The sequence below is a fragment of the Pseudorca crassidens genome, chromosome 18 (genome assembly GCF_039906515.1).
Source record: "Pseudorca crassidens isolate mPseCra1 chromosome 18, mPseCra1.hap1, whole genome shotgun sequence".
Lineage (NCBI taxonomy): Eukaryota > Metazoa > Chordata > Mammalia > Artiodactyla > Delphinidae > Pseudorca > Pseudorca crassidens.
In genome coordinates, this window is record NC_090313.1 from 66,368,665 (window position 1) to 66,389,576 (window position 20,912).

The 20,912-nt window shown below is 42.5% G+C and overlaps 2 protein-coding genes across 2 annotated transcripts in view; both read left to right on the forward strand.

The window, feature by feature from the left end:
• The window catches only part of PROSER1 (proline and serine rich 1), a 29,168-nt gene extending 20,543 nt beyond the window's left edge, over nt 1-8,625 (forward strand). The window contains exons 10-13 of the mRNA XM_067713220.1: nt 317-361; nt 3,866-5,513; nt 6,286-6,436; nt 7,046-8,625. Coding sequence (XP_067569321.1) covers nt 317-361; nt 3,866-5,513; nt 6,286-6,436; nt 7,046-7,168 — 1,967 coding nt within the window. The 3' untranslated portion in view covers nt 7,169-8,625. The remainder of the gene's footprint in view (nt 1-316; nt 362-3,865; nt 5,514-6,285; nt 6,437-7,045) is intronic.
• A 147-nt stretch (nt 8,626-8,772) lies between these two features.
• Nucleotides 8,773-20,912, forward strand: part of STOML3 (stomatin like 3) — a 37,274-nt gene continuing 25,134 nt past the window's right edge. The window contains 1 exon segment of the mRNA XM_067713221.1: nt 8,773-13,928. Coding sequence (XP_067569322.1) covers nt 13,877-13,928 — 52 coding nt within the window. The 5' untranslated portion in view covers nt 8,773-13,876.

The window sequence follows — 20,912 nt, forward strand, 5'->3', positions numbered from 1 at the left end:
GGCACACTCAGGCCATCATCTTTCCCCAAAGTTTTCGTAAATGTATCTGTAAAGTAACAGTGTTTGCTTAAAGCCTGCTAAGTTAAGGAGGAATGGTGGGAATCAGTTGCTCATCATCCTAGCAATCTTCATATAGTTACTATGATTTTTGTTTATTTTCTTTCTTTTTCTATAGGCATATGTTGTTTTCCTAACACAGTATACATACATATCCTGGATTTTTCTTTTTTTGACCCCAGTCTCTGATTATTATGATGGTGAATAATTTGTTTAAAGCTTGAAATCAACTTTTATTTATTTATTTATTTTCACATAGAGAATGAAGACCTTTCCAATCAGTCAAAACCTACACAGAATCCAGGTAAGTACCAAATTTGATCCAGAGATAACTGATGTCTGTCCTGGCTGCCTGCTCTGTTATTCACTGAGATCAGTTTGAGTTGAGTGTATTTGTAATCTTTATGCTTTAGGGAAAGTTCCTGGTTAAAAAATTTAACTAATTGATACTTGCTGAAAGTGGCTTAATGGCAGTACATTTTATACACACAACATGAAATGCACATCCTCACTGGGTTTAAAAATAACCATATGCCTTTGCATCCTGTTTGTAAAACTTCCAAGCAATCAAAGTGCTAGGTGGCATTATATCTGCATTCACTTTATATTATGTGATATTTGAAGCCTCATTTTTTTAAATATATGAACAATTTCTTTTTGATAAAAACCCTTTTTGACAAATGTTATGTCAGATATACCTTTTAGACTTGATTATTTCAATAAGTATTTGGGGTAGTGTAATTTAATATAAGAAAAGAAGAAAGAATTTAATTTAAGAAAAGAAGACAGGGCACCAGAGCAGAAAGTGGAGTTGGAAGAGGAAGGTGAGACGTGGCCCCTGGTGCCTGCAGGTGGCAGCAGCACTGTATCAGTCTATTCTCCCCCTAGTAGAAGATACGCGTGGTCAGGAAAGAGGTGCTTTCTGCTGTGAGACAAAACCTGCACCAGTTCTTGTGTAGCAAAGTAGCACATGAATCTGATCGTTTTGGTGCATGGTTAGGAGTCTCGGTGGGAGAATTCCATTCCCTAAGAATGTGCCGAAACAGTGCTTTTTAGCTGGTAGATTCTAAGGAGGTAGCATAGCAGGGTGGCAAGGACACCGAGATGTCAGGACATACAGTTTTTGATCCTGGCTCTGGCACCACCCAGCTTTGTAACCTTGAGCAGCTTATGTAGTTTCTATGAAAAAGAGATTAAGGAAACTTCAGCCTTTACGATCAGCTTCATTAAAAGATTTGTTTCTGGGCTTCCCTGGTGGCACAGTGGTTGAGAGTCCGCCTGCCGATGCAGGGGACGCGGGTTCTTGCCCCGGTCCGGGAAGATCCCACATGCCACGGAGCAGCTGGGCCTGTGAGCCATGGCCGCTGAGCCTGCGCGTCCGGAGCCTGTGCTCCGCAACGGGAGAGGCCACAACAGTGAGAGGCCCGGGTACCAGGAAAAAAAAAAAGATTTGTTTCTGAGGAGAAGCAGCAGATTAAGTGTCATAAGTTATTCCTTTGTCATTCCTTTGTTAGGAATAGCACAATTTGTTTTCCTTTGCTGTTACGTTAGCATGATTAAGATTTCTTTTTTCCTTTCTGAACCATATTAAGAAACAAAAATAAATACAAACTAGTATAATGCTTAAGTGCGAGGGTCTCATAGACCTGGGTTCAAATCTTGGTTCTACCACTTCATAGCTGCATGACCTTTTTATCATCATCATCATCATCATCATTACTGTGATAAGGTCTCACTTAATGAGATCTACCCTCTTAACAAATTGTTATGTACATAATACAGTATTGTTAACTGTAGGCACAATGTTGTATAGCTGATCTCTAGAACTTATTCATCTTGCATAACTGAAACTTTATATCCTTTGAACACCACTTAATAGCTGCGTGATCTTTTAACAGGTTGCTTAATCACATCAGGGCTGAGATTGCCCATCTATAAAATAGGGGTGTTAGTGCCTATCTCGGGGGGCGGGGGTTATGTGAGGACAAATGAAATGACAGGTGTAAAGTACTTAGAACAGGACCTAACACGTAGTGTTTTATGGTCAACAACCAAATTAGATGACAGGAAAGTGATATTTCTCCTGGTATGGTTTTCAGGAATTCATTTTTGTTGTGTTCCATTGTAATTGCAGGCACTGTGATTAATAGTACATCGCTTTTGTGTTATATGAAAAGATCTCCAACAGAGGCCACTATAAAGAACACTGTGGGACAGCTTGGTTTTACCTTGCCATCTGTCATTAACTACATGGTCCTCAGCATGAAGTTAAATAAGACAGTGAATTCTCAAATGTTTCCCAACCGAATGTTTCCCAACCAATGTTAACCTAAATAATTTTTTGATACATTATTTACACACACAAAACTGGGCATATATTCCTTGTGCTTCTAATTCTTGTAAAACAAATTGAATACAAACAAAGATACAAGTCCATTTTCATATATACTCTAAATTTAAATTGATAGCTATCTTCCTTGATACTAAATTAACTGCTTATGACATGACTGTGGTATGAACTACAGATCTTTTGAGTTTGACGTTTATATATTTATATATTACTATTTGTCAATTCTCCTATCATATTTATTTTCTAAAACAGCTGTAAAATTTGTTGAGCCCAAGGCGGCACCCTTTGGCCATCACTTAGTACAAATGAATTATGTAGAGGTGGGTTTCCTCTGTTCTTTTCCTATGGTCCCTTCTCCACCCACGATTAACACAGTGCACTACTTCATTGACCATGTGAGCTTCCTTATGTCCAGAGTCTTTATTTTGCATAGATTTAAAAATTTAAGTCTTAGTCCATGAAAATGTCTTTCGGTTGATTATCCCTGCAAAAGGAATATTCTCTGTTTACAGCTGAACAGACTCCGATGTGAGTATAGCAGTATAGCATTCCATTTGGCACCAGCAAGATCATCAGAGGCCAACGCTTTCATTAAACTGATTCAGGGAGGAAGCCCAGATCATCCCCCAAATGCTTGTATGATTTGTAGAGTTTGTCAGAATGAAAGTATTGTAGCAAACTCTAGAAGTCTTGAGAATAAGTCTTTGGGTGGGTTTGAGGACTTGCAGTTGAGGTAATCATGATATATCTAGTGCAGCAAACACTTATTAAACACACAGATGCCATGCACTGGGCTAGGCGTGAAGACTCTAAAGATGAATTAGTCAAGGCCTTTGCTGCTAAAGGAGCTCCTAGGACCAGCCAAGTAAAGTTAGAGGTTAAGTAGAGGAGTCAATATGAGAGAATGCCTGGGGGGAAAACTGGATAGATTGATCATCTGGAATATTAAATTCAACTCACAGAGTGGCAACCAGACATACTGGAGAGATGGCCTGAATCCTAGATGGCCTTGTATGCCTCTAAAAATGATGAAATGATGTCCTGAAAGCTCTTAAGAGGGGAAATGACTTGTATTATTACTCTAGACAAGTGGTTTGAGAGAATTAAAAGTACACCAATGCTAATCACAATTAAAGTAAATTCTTTGAATTTTTTAAAGAAAAAATGGGAAACTATGAAAGGAAAGTTTATTTGCTCACTTGTCAAGGCTTCCTCACTGTGAATTGGAAGGCTATTCTGAGCAGAGTCTAGAACTCAGCTGGATCTAACTGAGGCTCCCTGGTGAAAATCAGGGTGATGGAATCTAGCAATGTAGACATTGCAATAGCCTAGTATACCTGTCATTGATTTTCTCTGACATTTGTTAAATATTACAAAAATTTTCATTCATTTCTTTTGAGTTAAAAGTTGACATTTCAGCGTGATGGTAAAATCTTGCCTCTCTTTCTCCCGCCACAGCGTTTTCTGCCCCAGCAAGTCAGCTCTTTTCTCCTCGTGGCTCTAACCCTTCGACACCTGCGGCAACTCCTGTTCCTGCTGCTTCCCCGGTCAAGGCAGTAAATCATCCATCGGCATCGGCCACTGCCGCCCTCCCTGGGATGAACCTGCTGAACACCGTCCTTCCTGTGCTCCCGGGTCAGGTCTCAGCTGTTCATGCACCTCAGCCAACGACGCCCAATCCAACAGTTATCAGAACCCTTTCCTTGCTGGCTGCACCGGTGACTTCTGTTCACAGCACCACATCTGCTCCCGTTCCTTCTGTTTTTTCTGGCCACGTTCCACTGCCAGGTTCTTCTGCCACCCCTACCCCAGCACCTCAGGCCGCATCTACACCTCGGGCCACCCCTGCTTCCAGTGAAACATTTGCTTCTACTTCTGCCCCTTTCACTAGCCTCCCCTTTGCCGCCACCTCTACTGCCGCTTCTACCAACAACCTCGATTCCTCCTCACTGGCATCGGTTTTTGCTGGTCTCCCCTTGACCTTAACACCGACCTCCCAAGGTGTGTCCAACCCGACTCCTTCTGTAATCGCCTGCAGTTCTGCTCCCACTGTTGCCTGTCCACTGGGTGTAAATAATCCCCTTCTGTCTGCTTTAAAAGGCTTTCTGACATCAAATGACACCAACCTCATCAACTCTTCCACGTTACCCTGCGCCGTTACTAGTGGGCTGGCTTCCCTCGCCTCCCTCACTAACCAGAGCTCCGACTCTGCGGCGGCCGCCCTTAACAAGGGCTACGGCCCGCAGCGGGCCTCCACGCCGGGACTGGCCCTGTTCCCGGGCCTGCCCTCGCCGGCGGCCAACGCGGCTTCCACGCCCCCGGCTCTGCCTGCGCCCGCCGCCGCTGCCTCCTCGGGGCCTGCCGGCTGCGGCTCCTCGGCCACCCTGCTGCACGGCCCGCTCGCGAGTCACGCAGACGCGCCCGGTTCGTCGACACCCGCCGCCACCAGCCTGCCCGTGGTGATCAAGACCGAGCCCGCAAGCCCCACTCCTTCTGCCTTCAGGGGCCCGGCTCCCCCGCCGCCCCCCACCCCCGCTCCGGGCGCGCTGGGCCTGCCAGGGGCGTTGGGGCGAGCGTATGCGGCGGCTTCGGTGCCCGTCAGTTTACCGTCCTGCCTCGCCCCTGCTCTGCCGGGCCTCCCGGGCCTGAGCGCGACCCCGAGCGGCTCGAGCCCCCTGCCCTCCCTCCCGCTGCCTGCGCATGGCTCCTCCGCGCCCATCGCCCCTGTCTTCAGCGCCTTGCCCCCTTTCACTTCGCTGAGCAGCGGCTTCGCCCAGGCTGCCCACCCGCCCCTCGGCGCCCCCGCCTCGTCCGCCCCCACCTGCGCCCCCGGCCCCTCGGCGCCCGCCTCGGCGGCGGCCTTCCCACTCAGCCTGCCCGCCGCCGTGCCCTCGCTCTTCTCCGTGGCGCAGGGACCTCTGCCGGCCTCGGCTCCCTCCTACCCCGGCTTCTCCGTCTCCGGCGCGCCCCCCGCGCTGCCCTCGTTCCCGGGGCTGCAGCCGCCCGCCACCGGCGCCGCCACCGCCCCGTCGCCCGCTCCCGTCCTCCCCGGGTTCGCCTCCGCCTTTAGTTCCAGTTTCAACTCCGCTCTGGTTGCGCAAGCCGGGTAGGTGGATGGTCTGGAGGGGAAAGCATCCTTCACCTAACTCCTTCATGCTCTTGTTTTGAAGTCATTCAGATGAAAATCGGCATCCAGTTGTTTGGTGGCGCGAAATTCTGTTTTTCTGGGTCGGCACTTAGATGCTCGAAAAATGTTTTATGTTAAGATAAATATATAAAATAACAATGCCTGCTCAGATAATTTTAGGATTTGTATTTGGTAATTTATCTTGATTTTAAAACAGCAAACATAAACTCACTGAATTCAAAATAATACACTTTATAACGGAAAGTTTTATATCAGTGAGTGGCTGACTTTTATGGTTCCAACAGGGAACAGATTTTTTTTTTTAACATTTTAAGATAGTATTTGACAAATATAGAAGCACTAGCTTTTATGTCTTATCTGCATTTTTTCTTAAATTTATTTATTTATTTATTTGACTGTATTGGGTCTTTGTTGCTACACGCGGGCTTTCTTTAATTCTGGCGAGCAGGGACTGCTCTTCCTTGCGGTGCGCGGGCTTCTCATTGCGGTGGCTTCTCTCGTTGAGGAGCACGGGCTCTAGGCGCACAGGCTTCAGTAGTTGTGGCTCGCGGGCTCTAGAGTGCAGGCCCAGCAGCTGTTGCTCACGGGCTTAGTTGCTCTGAGGCGTGTGGGATCATCCTGGACCAGGGCTTGAACCCGTGTCCCCTGTATTGGCAGGTGGATTCTTAACCACTGTGCCACCAGGGAAGTCCCCTTATTTGCGTTTTGACCTGTTCTTCTATCGTTTTAGCTTATCATCTGGACTTCAAGCTGCAGGCAGTTCTGTTTTTCCAGGCCTCTTGTCCCTCCCTGGTATCCCTGGGTTTTCCCAGAATCCTTCACAATCATCCTTGCAGGAATTACAGCATAATGCAGCCGCACAGTCAGCATTGTTACAGCAGGTAAGTAGGCAATGCCTGGTGGAAATAGAACGGTAACGTGTAACGTAGCTTCTGTAGTGACAACCTTGCAATACAGATAAATAGTGATATTTCGGCACTGGCCAAAAAAATGGCTCTTAGCAGAACATCTGGAGATTTGATGATTAATTCTCCCAGAATCTGCAAATTATTCTTGTTTTCCTTCAGAAGGGTAACAAAGGTGGTAGAGTATCTTCATCTGTAAGAATTGTTTTTCCTGCTTACAGACTTTTAAATCTCAGTTTGGAGATTTTACAGATGGAATCTTTAGATGGGGCAGTGAAATTTTAGCTGGTCTTCTACAGTTTAAGCTAAAATAATGGACCATTAAGGCGAATTTTCTCTAGAAAACCTGCTGATTTTTTTTTTTTAAAGGATATTAAACATTTTAAAGACATTTCTATGCACCTCTACATCTGAAGAAGTTTGAACGTTTCTTACAAATTTCAGGAGACTGAACAGACTTCCCTTGCCCCAACATTTTTTCTTTCTTTCCTGGTTTAAATATCTGTAGTGTGGGACAGGCCAAAGCAAGTACAGGCCTGGTTGAATTTGGAACTCTGCTAACCTGTGTGTTCATCTCTCCATCAGGTCCACTCAGCTTCAGCTCTGGAAAGCTACCCAGCTCAGCCGGATGGGTTTCCTAGTTATCCTTCAACACCAGGAACACCGTTTTCTTTGCAACCAGGCCTGTCCCAGAGTGGGTGGCAGTGAATACATTTAAATGCATATTCTCCTCCAGGGCAACATCAGAATCGCCTGAGGACTGCAGTGAACAATCGGACACACAAATGTGCAGTTGGCCAAAAGTCAGGAAATGAAGATGAGGATAATCCTGGGGAAATTGGGATAAGAGCTTAAAAAACGTCGTTACATTTTTTAAAAATGGTTTTAAGTATGGACATTCCCCTATGTAAATATGCTGACAATAAATTGTATGGAGAATAGTATTTTTAAAAGTGTTTGGGGGGCTTCCCTGGTGGCGCAGTGGTTGAGAGTCCGCCTGCCGATGCAGGGGACACGGGTTCGTGCCCCGGTCCGGGAAGATCCCACATGCCGCAGAGCGGCTGGGCCTGTGAGCCATGGCTGCTGAGCCTGCGCATCCAGAGCCTGTGCTCCGCAACGGGAGAGGCCACAACAGTGAGAGGTCTGCGTACCGCAAAAACAAACAAAAAAGTATTTGGGGACTTTTCACCTCCCACCCTATGAAATTTTGAATCATGTATATGATCTATGTAAGAAGAATACTAAAGAGGTTGAACTCTTTATAGCCGAATACAGCCTTAAATCTGCTTGTACAGCATCCACTGACAGAAGTAATAGTCGTGCCTCAGACTTAACGGGTTGCATGTGGCCTTGGGGGAGTTACTACCCTTGGTATGCAAGAGTGCTTCCTATTAGCATCACTGGAACTCAGTATCCGTACTCCATGTGTATCCACAAAAGGGAACTTGAGACCCACCGTTATTTTTAACTTCTGACATTAATGATCATATGTGTACTGCTGAATTTAACTCAGTGTATTTCAGGTAAGTGAAAATGGTGCTTAATATAGTCTTTAGAATGACTTTCAGGTGTTTTCAACTAAAAACATACATATCCAGAACTACTTTCTTACAGAAATACAAGTAAGGCTTGTGATAATTTGCCTTCAAAACTTCTTTCTTAATCTCAGCAGTATCCAAATGAGTGAGGAACATTTGACTGCCCCTTGGGCCACCTCTATTACTCATTGTACTCTGGAAGCTCTTGGTGAATGTTTACAATCATGGGATGTAGTATTTCTATTTGTACTTAGAATCACATGCTTACCTAGAATAATTATGTGACAACAGATAGAAAGACTTGCTCTGTTAGTAAATATGCAGTGTGTACTCTATTAAGGTTCTGTGCTAGTATAACACGGTTGAATGTCATTACGTGTAACAGCTGCCGCATTTGGGGGACAGGGCGTAGGGAGGATGATTTCCAATCCTGTGATTAAAAGTATAAACCATAGAATCTACTGTAGTACATTTCATCATCTAGAAGTTTTACTTTTATAAAGATGGTGTCTGGAAGATGTTGCTAATGTATTTTCCTTCAACCTGGGGAAAAAACTTTTTAAGTATATTAATATTCCTGTATGGTTAGTTTTTAACAATTTTTAAAAATAAACCTTATGGATACGACATACTTTACGTGTTTTATTCAATGCTTGGGTAAGTGTTTTAAGTTTTTGTGCTGGAGCTAATATATAGAACATTTTTGTCTGAATTTAGTTGAAAGTCAGTATCTACTACTGATGCTCATTCCTTTAAATAATATCTCACGTGAAACTTATAACCAACACTTGACACAGACTATTTATGCCTTTAATTATCTTTGAACACAGAATATAACCTCATAGTTAATTTTATGCCACTTCTTAGAAGTTGTCATTTGTTCTTTTTTAGTCTACATTCATAAAACATTTTAAAGATTATATTGTATATTGTACATACATTGCTTATATATGTTGACCGTTCATTTAGAAAAAAGTTACTGAATGAGTAATCTTTCTATGGTGCTGCTACTACAAGGTTTATTTCTACTGTTCTATAAGCCCCTTCTCATCATAGCAAAGGAATGACATCCTGCTCGTCTTGTAGATGTATTCCTGGCATCTTCTACATATTCAGCACTGAAAAATGAAGAGAGCATTTTTGGAGCACTTGCAGTCATTACTGGGGCCTGGTTTTATGTGTCTCACACCCTATGAGGTAAGGACCAGCAACCTAACCAACCAGATAAAGAAGCCAAGATGTAAGTCACAGTGAGTAAAGGGTAAATTTGAACCAAGCATTTACCACCAATACCAGGCCGCTTGTACTACCAAGTGCTGCGAACATACATAGGAGGGAGATGACCTTACTGCCTGAGGGAATCTAGAAAGATTTCTCAGTGACATTCAAGTCTTAAAGGGTGAATAAGAATGAACGTACTTTATAAAGGCACAAAGTGTGACAGACTATTGAAGTAAGATAATCATACAACTGGATAGAGTTGAATGAGGTTTGTAGTTTGAATGAATCTAAAAAGCAAGGGAGGGACCTCATGGTCAATGACCTTGAAAGCCATGCTGAGGGGCAGGGCGTTTGCTCTATGGTCAACAGCTTGGAAATTTATTAGAAAGTACTTTGCAAACATCAGGCTGCAGCATGCAGGTTGGATTAGAGATAGTAAACTGTATTGTTACTGCAGAGATTCCAATATGCAGACAGGGAGGACTGCCATTATGAAAAGGCAATAGAAGTGGACCTCTCTGGCCTCTTTCCATAAAGGCCTGTAGTCTTCATAGAATTTGGAAACACAGTCAGTTCATGTAATTGATTAACCTTAATTTTAAGCTTCACCACTTGATTTGCTAGATGGGTCTAGTCTGTGCATTTATAAAATATAGTTACTGTCACCGAATTTTAGAAAAGACTTTACACCACATCAGATTTAATGAGCCTTTGTTGTTTTTAAAGGTGACACAATAGTAGTAAACAATGTCTAATTTGGTTCAGCTAAAAGATGAAGTATTGGCCAATATCAGCAGGTAAGTTGGGGAGAATGATCAAAATTAACATCTCCCCAAGGTCTTAGTACTCAGGAGGGGCATTATGATAAGTTTTCAATTTCAATTTAAAATTTAATTTATGCCCAATAAAGTTTATGGTAAGAGTTAAAAGTCATCAGTGTTGGGCTTCCCTTTTGGCGCAGTGGTTGAGAGTCCGCCTACCGACGCAGGGGATACGGGTTCGTGCCCTGGTCCGGGAGGATCCCACATGCCGCGGAGCCTGCGCGTCCGGAGCCTGTGCTCCGCAACGGGAGAGGCCACAACAGTGAGAGGCCCGCATACCGCAAAAAAAAAAAAAAAAAAAAAAGTATTGGATGAATGAGAATGAATAAGACAGGATGGATGATGTATATTGATGAAAAGTTAATGAAATCAGAGAACTTCATCATTTAAAGAACAAGGAACATTTTCCTAAGGGACCATCAAAAGTCCTGGAACAGATGTGTGCATCTTAAGAGATGGTGGTGGGTGCATCTGGCGGAAGAGTGTTCCTGAAACCAGAAGCTTCAGAAAGGAGAGAGGCCTGTGGCTAGAGTGGATGGTTTCAAGATCCCTTTGTGCTCGAAGATGAACGTTCAGGGAAAATAAAATGTACATCTTTGGGGATGGCATCCTGCCTGTCAAGAGTAGGAACAGAATTAAGGCTTTTAAAAACATAGCTGTCCTACTCTGGGAATATTGCCAATATTTTGAAATAACTGTAAATGGAAAGTAACCTTTAAAAATTAAAAAAACTTAAATTAAAAAAAATAGCTGTTCTCATTTCAGGACTTTGCCTAGTTGAGGAACTGAAAGAATGAAGGTTTAGAAACACACAGAAAAATCTTCATCAGAAGTGCATTCTGGCAATTCTCAATCTGATTTATCCCTACCTCCCAATCCCCCTTGACAAAGGGGAGAAAATTCCATTAACTGGCCCGTGTATGGTTTAATATCATTAGCAAAGGAAGAGGAAACATTGCAAATGGGTTTATGTTTCATTCATTTCCTGAGGCTCCTGGCTAGGGACTCAGCTTGTCCTAGATGTTCCTTAGTTGTTGAAATCATTCTTGCTTTCTAGGCTGAGATATTTGGAACATTTTGCAGGAAGAAGAAAAACAGTTGTTTAGTCATCTTCCAAGGGGATGTGTTTGTTGTAAGTGCTCTGGAGACTTTCCAGCCACCACCAGGGAACACTTATTGTTACTGTTGTTTTGAACCTTGCACCTCAGTGACTGGTGGTGCTGGTGTAAGTGGTATCTAGCCAATATTAAGGGGAAATGGATTTAGAAATTAACTAAACCGGCACTTCCAAAACGTTGTTTTCATGACTTTGGAGGGTCATCTGATTCGGAGGGAAAGCAGCTTCCAGTTCCAGGGAAAGACTGTCTATGATCTATTCTCAAGAAATGATGGAAACAGGAAGTTTTCATGTTGCTCTTTCCATTAGAGGTTAGTCCCAAAGTGAAGGTGACATGGTGATCAAGCAGAGGCCAGGAGGAAGCAGTGGAGTCTATGGATTGACAGCACAGAACCAGGAACGGACCTCGAGTTTTCAAATTTGCAGCAAACTGGAGAAGCGTTAGACAAGGGAGAGAAGGGACGTGATGAATGTTTGAACACATCCAATCACTAAGCAATCTTCTACTCAGCTGAAACAAGGGGAAAAGACGATATTGTGAAAATTAACCCAGCATTCCCATTTTTAGAAAGAAGACAGCTGAGTCCTGAGAAATACAGCTCAGCTCCCATTCATGGGATAATAGTTATGATGTATTAATGCCAGTCATTATTCTGAGTATTTTTTTTTTTTTGGCGGTGCCGGGTGGCATGTGGGATCTTAGCTCCCCGACCAGGGATTGAATCCGTGCCCACTGCAGTAGAACTGTGGAGTCTTAACCACTGGACCGCCAGGGAAGTCCCTATTCTGAGTATTTTACATGCACTGTTTCACATATTTGTCACACAGACAACTCTGGTAAAGACCACCAGCATGCCCATTTTACAGATGAAAAGAAAAAAATGAAACATGAAGGGGTTAAGTTACCCAGTGTCACACAGCTAGTTCATGGTAGAGCCAGGATTTCTTTAAATCCAGGCAGCGTGAGCCCAGAGTCTACTTCTTAACCACTATGCCTGTAGTATCATTTCCACATCAAGCCATAACCGAGGACGTATGAGGAGAAAGCAGAGGAAAGTATTCGAAAGCTGAAAGTCTCTGACTCTGTGCATGCATGTGTGTCTGTTTTGATCTGTTTCTGGTCCCCAGCCTCCTTTCCCCAAGTTCTGATATTCCATACTAATGCTTATAATTACCAACTGTGCATGACAGCCCTGCCTGGTTATTACCGTAATTTGAGTTTGTGGAGAAGGCAGTTATGAATCAAGTAGTTGGCAAAAGTAACCCACAATCTGGGAGGTTTTTTCAGATGAAGTTGCTAAGAAGAAAATAACTACATGGTTGGGAGAAAAGAAAAGACTAGAAAAGATAAGCTGGGAAATATCAGAGGTTGTTTTGTGTTGTTTTGTTTCCACAAACAAAATATTATTTGGAATATTGATATGAGAAAGATGAACATTAGAAAATTAGAATATTGGTGCTTTCGGTATTGGAGTGAGTGCAATATTGCCCTTGTTTCTGAGTAATATGATGAAGTAAAGACTCCTGGGACAGGAGCCCAGGGATCTGGATTCGAGAAAGAACTTTGCCATTTGTGAGCTGTTATCTTTGATAAATTACTTATTCATGCATTCAGCAAGTGACTGTTGGATGACAGTTATGTGCCTGCATTGTTCTAAATGCTGCAGGTGCTGTGTTAAATAACAGACCCAGCCAGCCACTCCCCTCATGGAAGTTATAATGTAGCGTAGGAGTCAGCAAACATTTTCTGTAAAGGGAAAGATAGTAAATATGTTAGGCTTTGCAGGCTGTACAGTCTCTATAGCAACTACTCAATAGGTAGGTTTAGTGCAAAAGTGACCAAAGACAATATAGAAACAAACAGACGTGGCCGTGTTCCAATAACGTTTTATTTACAAAAATTGGTGGTAGAGCAAATTTGCCCAGCAGGCTATAGTTACCCAACTCCTGGTCTAGAGGAAGAAACAAACATGAACCAAAGAATTATGCATATGGTAACGTGCAAAGGCCCTGTGGCACAGAAAACACATATAGGTTAGTGGGATTGACAGAAGGCCAATGGGGCTCTTGCTAAGTGCGTGAGGGGAGTATCATGTGAGTGAGGCTGGAAAGGGAAGGAGAGACAGACTAGCAGGTCCTTTAGGATACTTAGGATTCTCATCTTTACATGTTAATAATTGGCAGTCGTTGGATTATTTTAAGCAGGATGGAGATATGATCAGATTTGAGTTTCAAAAGATCACTCACGCACACACAAAAAAATCACTCACTGCAGTGTGTAAAATGCATTGGATGAAATTTTCTCATCTGAAACATGAGGATGGAGATACGTGCCATGTGTATCGGACAGTTCATAATGATAAACAAGTTGCACACATTGCATAGAAGTGTTTTATAAGATATAAATTATATAGAAAACTACATAGTAATGTTTTACAAGAAGCAACACAGTCAGAAGTTCATATACGTAGTTTTGAGTTCTCTCTATGAACAATGGCAGCCTGAACTCATGAAAGAGGTCATTTTGTTTATGTTAACAGGCTTCCTTCACCAGGGTACCTACTCCTCAGGGTGCTCACGGAAGAGGAGGAACTTCTCTCACTCTCATTCCGTCTCTCTGCTCTGCCTTCTCTGAAGCACACCTGGGTGCTGCCTGGAGCCCAGGTCTGGCTCCAAACCTATGAATATTTGCCAAGTATAAAAGCTTCTCAAGAATGAGATGGATCCTGGGGCATCCTCCCCAGAGAAACAGGATAAAGAGAATTTAGTGGGTAAGTTCCTTTTTTCCTGCCTTAAGTTTGTTTTATGTATATTAAGCAAAGTGAGAGTTGTATCGTCATAGAGAGCGAGCGAGCACGAGGTGGGTTAATACATTATTGAGATTGGCTTCAATTTCATTTAGAGCCCAGGATTTTGGATTCATTGCTTATCATGGTTTTATTTGCTTCTTGAAGAGCAGTCTATGACATGCCCTTTTTCTTAAGTGTTAGATAGAATTTGTGTTTATCTTTGTATTCATATTTTTTGCATTAACTAGCAAAGACATATTGAACAAGCTAAAATTTACCCAGTTTCAAATATCATCTGATGATGCTTTGATTAAATAGAAAAGTTGGTTTGAGGTCCACCATGTTTGATACATGGAGAGAAGTTGAAGAAGATAAAACTTAGCCTGTAATTACCAACTGCCTCCGTGAATGTTAACGGCTCTTCTGTATTGTAAAGCATTTTTCTCATGTTTTTTATATATATATATATATATTTTTTTTTTTTTTTTGCGGTACGCGGGCCTCTCACTGCTGTGGCCTCTCCCGTTGCGGAGCACAGGCTCTGGACGCGCAGGCTCAGTGGCCATGGCTCATGGGCCCAGCCGCTCTGCGGCATGTGGAATCTTCCCGGACCGGGGCACGAACCCGTGTCCCCTGCATCGCCAGGCGGACTCTCAACCACTGCGCCACCAGGGAAGCCCTCACGTTATATTTTTAAATGCTACAATAATTCTGAGGTAGATTTTTTTATAAGCTTATTTTATGGTGGAGAAAATTGAGTCTTGGAGAGTTTAAAAACTTGTTGAAGGTCCAGAAAATGATGATGATGGTGGTGGTGGTGGTGGGGTGTGTGTGTCCTAACCCGTGCTCTATACTTTATGTTGCTAAAGAAGTCACAGTGCAGGTTAGAAATAGAGAACGCATTTGTCATTATTAGCTTGTAAAAGAAAGTATACATTTAGAGGTATATACCTGGATTGAAAAAGAAACTTTTCTCGTGAAGTTGACCTAGCAACGTGGGTATACTGGAGGCAGTGAACATCATTTGGAAGGTGCAAGTGGGGGGATCTCTTCGAGGGTACCCTTGATTATCTTTTTAAACAAGAAGTTTCATGAGACATTTTAGTTTCCGTTTAACAGGTTGAGACATCAACTGGATAAATGGCACGATTGAAGCTGTATCACCAGCGAAATATTTTAAAGTGCTCATGGGTTTACTTGGTGCTGGTTTTTGACTATAATGACAAACCCGCCCTATCACAGATCAAACCGAAATGGGGCTTATTATGTTACAACTTCTATTTCATATGCTTTAGGCAGTTTGTGAGATGCAATATCAGTCCTTCTCTGAGATTTGTGGGATAAGTTTGCCCTTGCCCTCCTCCTTCTTGGACACATTAACAAGACAACATCATTTGGTTCTTCAAGCTGTACAGAAATTTCCACTCATAATGTTGCGAGAATTAAATGAATAAATGAGTCTTAGTTATCACCCCCAGGTTTGTCCTAGCTTTCGAAAGCCATTAGGGTGCATCTCTTCCTGACTCCAAGTTCGGTGATGTCACAAGGGTAGATCAGAATGTACAGAACGCTATAAGTTAGGGCTTTTCCCCCAGCGTCCTCACTGTTATTAGTACACCACTACTCACTAGCCTCGGCCATAAAGTCCTACCCCTTTCTTTTTTTCTTTCTTTTTTTTCTTTAAGAGTTAAAGTGAAGTTAATTGGAATCTTGATCATCTCAGTCTTAGAAATCTTCTCAATGTCAATGTGCAAAGGAATTTTCCTGGAGAGTTTTTTAAAGCTCAGAGCAGTCCTCACCTCCAGAAGTTCTCCTCCTTAGGTCTGGGATGGACTTGAGAGTTTGCCTCCAAGTAAATTCCTAAGCTCATGAGGTTGCCAGACTGAGACCACACTTTGAGTCGCACGGTATTTCTTTTCAGCAATTCTGCATTTTTCCTTAAAAAAGTTCTTGACGCAAGCTGTGTGCATACTTCAGAGAAAAAGGCAGGAGGACAGATAATTTACAGGTGATGAAAAGATAGTGTTTACCCGTTGGGTTTCACTTCAGATTTTATGTTCGGTGCTTAAAATCCTTGATTCGCTGGAGAAAGAGCCAGGAAGTTGCTGAGACTATTTTACTGACTGTATCTCCACAGGATCGGAAGTGAACAGAAAAGAGGGAAGAATTTGTAATACTATTGATCTCCCCAGGTCCAGGGAGGGTGCCTGTTCTTATTGCACACACCTTTCATTTTTCCCCTGAGAAGCACCTGGTCTTTTCTGCTCTGAAAACACAGAGTACTTTTTTTTTTACTTGACATGATTAGTTTTCATTTTAAAATTGCTTTTTAAAAGTATAAAGGTAGCAAAAAATAAGAAAACTCTGAGAAGTATAAACCAGTCATACTTCCATCACTCAGAATTAATCCCTGTTAATATTTTGGTTAATTTTTATCCAATATTTTTTCTAAGCATATTGTTTTTGCCAAGAGAGATCATACCATCTGTATAATTTTGCATCCTACTACTTCTTTCTTCTAACAATATACCGTAGCAATTTTCTCATGTTTTTGTACCTTAAAAAATTTTATAATATGATATTGTGTAGCTGTATCATGATTTGCTTAATTATCCCTCCATTGTACTTTCAGGGTGTTTTTGATTTACCACTCTTATAAATAACACTATCGTGAGAATGGGCATAAATCTTCAGGACAAAGTATTTGCACTTGTTGCTGTTGGTAGTTATTTCAGACAGGAAGGGGGGCTGGCGAGAGAGGAGAATGACGCAAGGAAAACATTTTCTCTTTATTTTCTTCTTATACCGGTGTGGGGGGCTGAGGGTGTAAGATAGTACGTATGAAGGAGAAAATGCGAAGATGTACGTGTGGTTCTCAGGTTAACTGACTCTCTTGAAAGCAAACAGAATCTCCTCTGATGGATCGTTATTTCCAAACAAGAAGCTTCAAACAGATCAATAAGTCTATCTTGTTGCTGGGCATCATTCTTGATAGTTCAAAGCATCGAGGGTGCCGCCCACTTCATTCATTCAATGAATGAATCCAGAATCTACTGTGTATCAGGAGACAGAGATGTAAAAATAAAACGCCTGCTCCCAAAGCACTAAAAATCTACAGGAAAGTTAACTAAAAATTACAGTGTACTATGAAAAGTGATGATAGAGGGTATTTTAGAAACTCAGTAGAGGAGCTCCCAAAGGTGAAGGTAAGATTGGAAAATCTTCCTAGAAAAGAAGGTGCGAGAAAGGAGAATGTGGGATGTGAATGGGGGTCTGGGGGACACAAAGGCCCATGCGAGGCAAAAAGTATGTGAGGACTTTGGTGCTTTCTCTACCGCAGGGGATGTTTATGTGCTGTTGGCATGTGCCCTAGTCACCTAGACCCAGAAGTGAGAGAGCACAGCACTGCCACCTGAAAAGCTCAACTACGGGTAAGCTGAGAACCCCTGTGTCAAGCCTGGTCTTTGAACGGCAGGTTTGGGAGTTGCTGCTGCATTTGACTGGTGGGATGGAGCCCCACTGGATTTACCATGAGGAAGCTGCCGGGCAAGCTGCCTCTGGCGGAGGGGGAGGTCACGAAGCGGGGCGCACGAGGGGGCTTTAATTGTGTTGGCAATGCTTAAATTCTTTAGCTGAAAGGGGGTATATAAGGTATGAAAAACATTATTTTTACACCTTTTTGAACATTCCATTTCAAAATATATTTTAACTCTTTCTTAAAAAGACCAAATGGTAAAAAAGAAACTTGGTATAACCGTGTCTGAAGTTCATGTAACTACCAAGCTCAGATCATCCTTCTGTAGTTGAGATGTAAATCTGACAGTTTAGAAGACTCTTGGGATTATGGAATTTTGTAGTCCTAGGAGTACAAGGATGATAAAATCATCATCTAGCTCTGATTTGGTAGTTCTGCACCAAAAATCTTGTGTCTCTCTCTCTCCCTCTCTCCCTTTATCTTTTTTAAGGTTCTAAAAGTTATCTGAAAGAACTTATACAGTCAGTGACCAGATCGCTTTAGGAGGTAGAAACCTGCAGGGGTTAGGGTTTTATTGCGTGTTCTCCTTGCAAATGCAGTTCTTGCGCATAGAGAGGAGTCATCATCTGGATGGAACAGAACATCCACAAGTGATATTCAGAATTCCATCTGGAAAAATAAATCAATAAAGGAAAATTTAAAAAATATTCAGTTGTCAAAGCAAAATTGAACCAGACAAAATTAAACAGGCAAGAAAGCAAAACCTTGGACAAGCTTACTGCCATAGGAGAGAAGCCAAACCTCAATCTGAACCAACACCACTGAAACAAAGGGGTGTGGAGTTTTGGGGGTTTTTGTTATTGTTGTTGTTGTTTCTGGCCACGTCACAAAGCTTTCGGGATCTTAGTTCCTCGACCTGGGATTGAACCCGGGCCCCAGCGGAGAAATCACTGAGTCCTAACCACTGGACCGCCAGGGATTCCCCAGGATGTGGGATTTTTAAAGACTGGAGTGCGCTAGTGAGAAAGCATGAAGGGCTTTGCGCGGTGCTTATAGGCTGTCTGGGTTTGGTTTGCTAATAAAATTCTCACATCTTTATGACAGGGTGTGTTTTTACAACTGGGAGCATGGTACCCACTGAAGTTAGGCTCCTACTGGCCCACAGAGACTGGGAGCTAGGGATGCTATCTACCTGATGATTACATTTCAAGAGAATGGCTCCCAGGTCCTTGAGAAAGATAGTCCCAGATTGTAAAACTGGCAAGAGGCTTTTAAAAAGACTTACATCTCAAAGGGGCAGAGAAAGGATTTACAAAGTTAAGCGTTCTAAAGGAAATGCTCAAGGGAAACGGAAATCTCTTTAATGGCGAGGCAAGCCGAAGGAAATGTTAAGACCTCTAGGAAAATCCTAGTCAGTGGCCTGGCCGACTAGAAGGCCTCCTGATATGGCTAATAATTCCTTTACATGTAATTTATTTAACTCTCACAACTAGTTATTGTTGGGTTAACAGAAGGAAAGTAAGACCTCAGCAGGTTGAGTGACTCATGAGATGTCATCTAGCTTTCAAATGGCGGCGTCTCAATTTGAACGCAGGGTCCCCCGACCAAGGACCTGCACTTTCCATCCCTGTGAGGCATTGTCGCCTGTCTGTCCCTAGGCTGGCTGTGCTAAAGCTCTTCCCGCCTCTCTGTCCTCTTCTTTCTGAGAATTCAGAACAAGCAGTGAGTTTCCCATCTTCAATGCTAGCCTGCCCGTAGGAATCCTCTGGTCTCTGTGTGAATCATTTATTGAGGTATGAGATACATACAATAAAGTGCGCAAGTCTTAAGTCCTTGGCCTGAGAGACTGAATACACAACAGACAAAGGCTGGACCATATCTAAAAATAGAATTCTGACCACCAACCTGCAGCAACCAGCCCAGAAAACCAACCTTTTATCTAAAATAATCAGCCCAGGAAGCCAGCCTGCTTGATGTCAGATTCTCAGGAAACCACATTGTTATCGGAAGCTACATAATTACTTCTGTAACATTCAGCCCCAAATGGCCAGGACTTGATTAATAACTGACAGCTCCCCTGCTTTTTGTCCCCGATTCCAATTTAGGTCCAGCAAAAGAAAACCAAGCAGGTACCCCTACACCAATCACGTAGGATGCTCTGCTTCTATTTTGTCCATCTACAGCTTCCCTAGGCCAACAGCCTCCAATCAGGGCACACCCCCTTTTTCCACCATAAAGCTTTCCCACTCCTCTGCCTGCCTTTGAGTCTCTGCCAAAACACAAGAGATAGAGGCTGACTCTTTTGTGAGAGCCTGAATAAATACCCTTTGCTTTTCTAGCTGGCTGGTCTTTGTTTATTTCCACAGGCTCAATATGTGGAAGTCTATGCAATCACCACCCAGATCAAGACATGGAACATTTCCATCCCCCTAAAAAGCTTCCTTATCTCTTCCCAGATAATACCCAACTGACAAAACTCCACTCACTACCTAGAGACAGTACTACTCTGACTTTAAACATAATAGATTAATTTTGCCTCTTCCTGGACGAAATGATACAATACGAGGTCGTACAGTATGTACTCTTTCTTATACGTGGAATCACAAAGTGTGTCTATTGTGTCTGGCTTATTTTGCCCAATATTTTGTCTATGAGATTCATCCATATTTTGAATACTGTATAGCAGTAACCTTGTCTTTTTTCTTCCTGAGTAATCTTTTATGTGAACATACCACGACTTTATTTATTCATTCTACTGTTGGTGGGTTTGGGTGGTTCTTCATTTCTTGGATATTACGAATAAAATTGCAATAAACATTCCTGAGTATGTTTTTCACTGTAATCAGCACTCACTTCTCTGAGATATTACTTAGAAGTTGAATACTGAGTCATAAAGTGTGTGTTTGGCTTTAACAGATACTTCCAAATAGTTTTTTCAAGATAATTGTATTAATTCGCGAACGTGAGAATTCCCATTGCTCCACACCCTTGCTAAAATGTGGCATCGTCAGTCTTTAGCATTTGCCATTCTGGAAGCTGTGTATTTTTATCTCATTGTGGTTTTCATTTTCATTTCCCTGATGTGTAATGTACATCATTCGGTTTGGGTATTTTAAACGCTGTCCTGTTACCTAAATGGCTATTTCTGCTTCGAGAGGAAATGGCTATTTACAGTAACACAGATCTGTGGGCATGGATTGCATATAGAATTGATCTAATATTTAAATACTGTTGATCAAGCCAAAGTTGGGAAATAAGCCACCAAGTCACCTAGTCTGTTTTATTTCCTGAAATTCATTTCCACTTCTAAAGCTATCTAAGTGCAGTTAGTGATCTAGAATATTCTTCCTTATTTCCTAGCCTCACATGAGTTACAAATCTTGCCTTGAGTGTTTATCCCTAGTCCTAGAGGGTATTTAAGTCCCTTCTGGTGCTATGGGCTGCATCTAAGCTCCAGGAACAAAGCCCCAGAGGCGTGCCTCGACAAATGA